Source organism: Gossypium hirsutum, chromosome D01, assembly GCF_007990345.1.
Source record: "Gossypium hirsutum isolate 1008001.06 chromosome D01, Gossypium_hirsutum_v2.1, whole genome shotgun sequence".
Taxonomy (NCBI): Eukaryota; Viridiplantae; Streptophyta; class Magnoliopsida; order Malvales; family Malvaceae; genus Gossypium; species Gossypium hirsutum.
Window position 1 is genome coordinate 57,309,483 of NC_053437.1, and position 2,905 is coordinate 57,312,387.

General features: G+C 33.6%; 1 protein-coding gene across 2 annotated transcripts; it reads left to right on the top strand.

Moving 5' to 3' along the window:
• Positions 1–412: 412 nt before the first annotated feature.
• Positions 413–2,589, top strand: LOC107921808 (endonuclease 2). 2 transcript variants are annotated; one of them, XM_041087482.1, is made up of 9 exons: positions 413–574; positions 687–858; positions 1,494–1,601; positions 1,680–1,735; positions 1,810–1,893; positions 1,967–2,059; positions 2,143–2,210; positions 2,272–2,345; positions 2,422–2,589. In XM_041087482.1, the coding sequence occupies exons 1-9, from the start codon at positions 458–460 to the stop codon at positions 2,514–2,516; spliced, it is 867 nt and encodes a 288-aa protein (XP_040943416.1). In that variant the 5' UTR covers positions 413–457; the 3' UTR covers positions 2,517–2,589. The 2 variants fall into 2 exon arrangements, with proteins under 2 accessions (XP_040943416.1, XP_040943417.1); XM_041087483.1 differs by having other exon boundaries at positions 414–574; positions 2,286–2,345.
• The last annotated feature ends 316 nt before the right edge of the window (positions 2,590–2,905 follow it).

Sequence of the window (2,905 nt, forward strand, 5' to 3'; positions counted from 1 at the left end):
TAATTCCGTCTGTAATTATAATTTCGTATGAACGAACAGGTAATTGGAAAAAGAAGTAAACTTCTTTTCCAATTAGTACCACCTAAATAGGGTTATGTTCAAACCCTCGAACGGATAAAAACACCTAATTTTATACCAAAAGAAAAATATCAAAATGAAACAAATATAGCCTTGAAGTTAGGCATTATAATTAAAAGTAAAAGGGCATAAGTCAACAATCAATATGAACAGGTGTGGACGTATTTTCAGTATATTCCGAAACTGACAACTAATTTGTCACAAATGAATGTAAAACAATAACACAAGACATTAAAACAAAAAATATCTTGATTGATGCATAGCACCATAGAAAAAGTTGGGTTCTTTCATACGTTTCACACCAAATCCGTTCCCTTTTATAGGCCAGATATAGCTAGTTATAAAGGCACACTGTTGAGAGTTGTGTAAGAGATTGAAAATGGGTGAGTGTAGAATGCAGAAGATGTTAGCTTTCTTGTCCCTTATGCTTGTTACGCTTCCACCAATATATGGTTGGGGAACTGATGGCCATTCAATAATTTGTAAAATTGCTCAGGTTTTGATGTCATATATATAGTATGTTTATTTTGTGTGTGTGTGTGTGTGTGTGTGTGTGTGTGTGTGGTTACTGCTAAAAAGACTAAAAATCTTATTTGTTTGTGTGATAGACTCGGTTGAGCGAAGAAGCAGCAGATGCCGTAAAGCAATTGTTGCCAAAATGGGCGGAAGATGATCTAGGGAGCGTGTGTTCATGGGCGGATCAAGTGAAGTTCCGTTACCGATGGTCATCACCTCTTCATTTCATTAATACCCCTGAGACTTGCTCTTACCAGTACAAAAGTAAGTCTCTACTGCTTCCTCTGCTGTTGTTTCTTTTATCTTTTTGGGTTTCATAGATTGACAACAGAGAAGCTGGATTGGGAAAGTAATTGTTGCCTGGAAAAGGCTACCCCAACGTGTCAGTGTTAGTGCCGGTTCTTCTCATACAACACATTAATGTCTCTTCTTCGAAAAAGGTTAAAAATGGGGGATACGTTTGAACTTGACTGGTTTGGACGGCAACCCTGGAATTTTTTTAAAAAATTTCTTTGCCAATAATTTGGGTTGCTTTTTCAAAAAAAAAAAGTTCAATTTTACTGTATAATATTTAAACAGGGAAGGGATTGAAATCGACCGAATTGGTTGAATTTAAATTCGGTCGAGGGTAACAGTTCAGTGATTAGATTTGTAGATTAGTAAGATCAGTTCAGTTGAGTTAAAAATTGGTTAAACTATTAAACCGATTTTCTCTATTTTATTTTTTTTATGAATATTTAATAATTTATTTAACTAAATTGATGAATCGAAAATTGATGATTTGATTGATTCGACTATCACCCAATTTTAAAATACACAAATTATTATTACTTGTCGGTGGGTAGTTGAATCTTGCAAGACAGTCCAATTTTAATGTTAACAACTAATTTAATCTTCAGGGGATTGCAAAGATGAAGATGGAGAAGCAGGTAGGTGTGTAGCCGGGGCAATTAACAATTACACTTCTCAACTTCTCACCTACAACTCTGCCGCAGATAAAGCTGAATGTATGTTCTCCACTTACCCCTTTTCTTTTCTTTTTGCTGTAAACATTTGGTTTTTGGTGACGGTTCAAAAACTATCAGATAACCTTACGGAATCACTTCTTTTCCTTGTTCATTTTATGGGAGACATCCATCAGGTAATCCATTTTGATACAAATTTTAAGTTCCACAAATAATAAATCAAATACATAATAACGATGTCCATGTCCAGCCTTTGCACGTAGGGTTTGCATCAGACAAAGGAGGCAACACAATCGATGTCCATTGGTATAAAACAAAGCAAGTTCTTCACCATGTAAGCCTGACTTCATTTATAACTTGTTCATTGGCTCGACATGTGATATGCATTAATGCCAAAGATTTTACAGGTTTGGGACACCAATATAATTGAGACAGCTGAAGAGAGATTTTATAATTCAAATGTAGATGGCATGGTTGATGCAATTCAACAGAACATTACGGTATTTTTCTAATCCATTTTTCCACAAAGCTTTATATTTTATTATAAAATTCATCCATTTGTATTTGATGACTGTGAAAACAGAATGAATGGGCAGATCAAGTTAAAAGATGGGAGACCTGTAGTTTAAATAAGACAGCATGCCCTGATATGTATGTTTCTCAAGCCTTTTAGCAATTTGGTATTATATATGAAATAATATGTTATTGGCAGATATGCATCTGAAGGTATCAAAGCAGCCTGTGATTGGGCATATAAAGGTGTGAAAGAAGAGTCTGTACTTGAAGGTAAACTTCATATTAATTTCTGAGATTAGACATTGTTTATTTGAGAACAGAAATATGAGGTGGTGGTTTTTTGCAGATGATTATTTTGTGTCGCGATTACCAATTATTTACTGGAGGTTAGCACAAGGGGGTGTTCGATTGGCAGCAACTCTCAATCGTATTTTTGGATGAAAAAGTTGCCCGTAACCGATACTATTTTATTGAGATTTGAGATGAATTTTAATAAAAATTTAGCTTTTAATTATTTGAGCTGGGTTGGTTTGCTTAATTACAGTCCTATCAAACTACTACCATATTATATATATAATTATTCAAAAGTAACGAATATAAACAAATAAAATCAAACAATTCTGAAGATGTTGGTAATTAAAATTTAGTGTAATTACTTATAATTATATCTTCATAATATATTTTAAAAGAGATATATAGAGTCATATTATATGAACATTAGTCCATATTTTGACTCCTATATAGAAAATCACGATAACCGGAATACAGCAATGTATTGACCAAGCTCTAACATATGCAACAAAACTGTTTCTGAAAGAGAATATTCCAAG

Excerpts from the sequence above, each read along its gene's own strand:
- LOC107921808 (XM_041087482.1), top strand. The coding sequence starts at position 458 with ATGGGTGAGTGTAGAATGCAGAAGATGTTAGCTTTCTTGTCCCTTATG. Across the intron at positions 1,602-1,679 it reads TGCCGCAGATAAAGCTGAAT|ATAACCTTACGGAATCACTT; the intron begins GTATGTTCTCCA and ends AAAAACTATCAG. Across the intron at positions 1,736-1,809 it reads TTATGGGAGACATCCATCAG|CCTTTGCACGTAGGGTTTGC; the intron begins GTAATCCATTTT and ends GTCCATGTCCAG.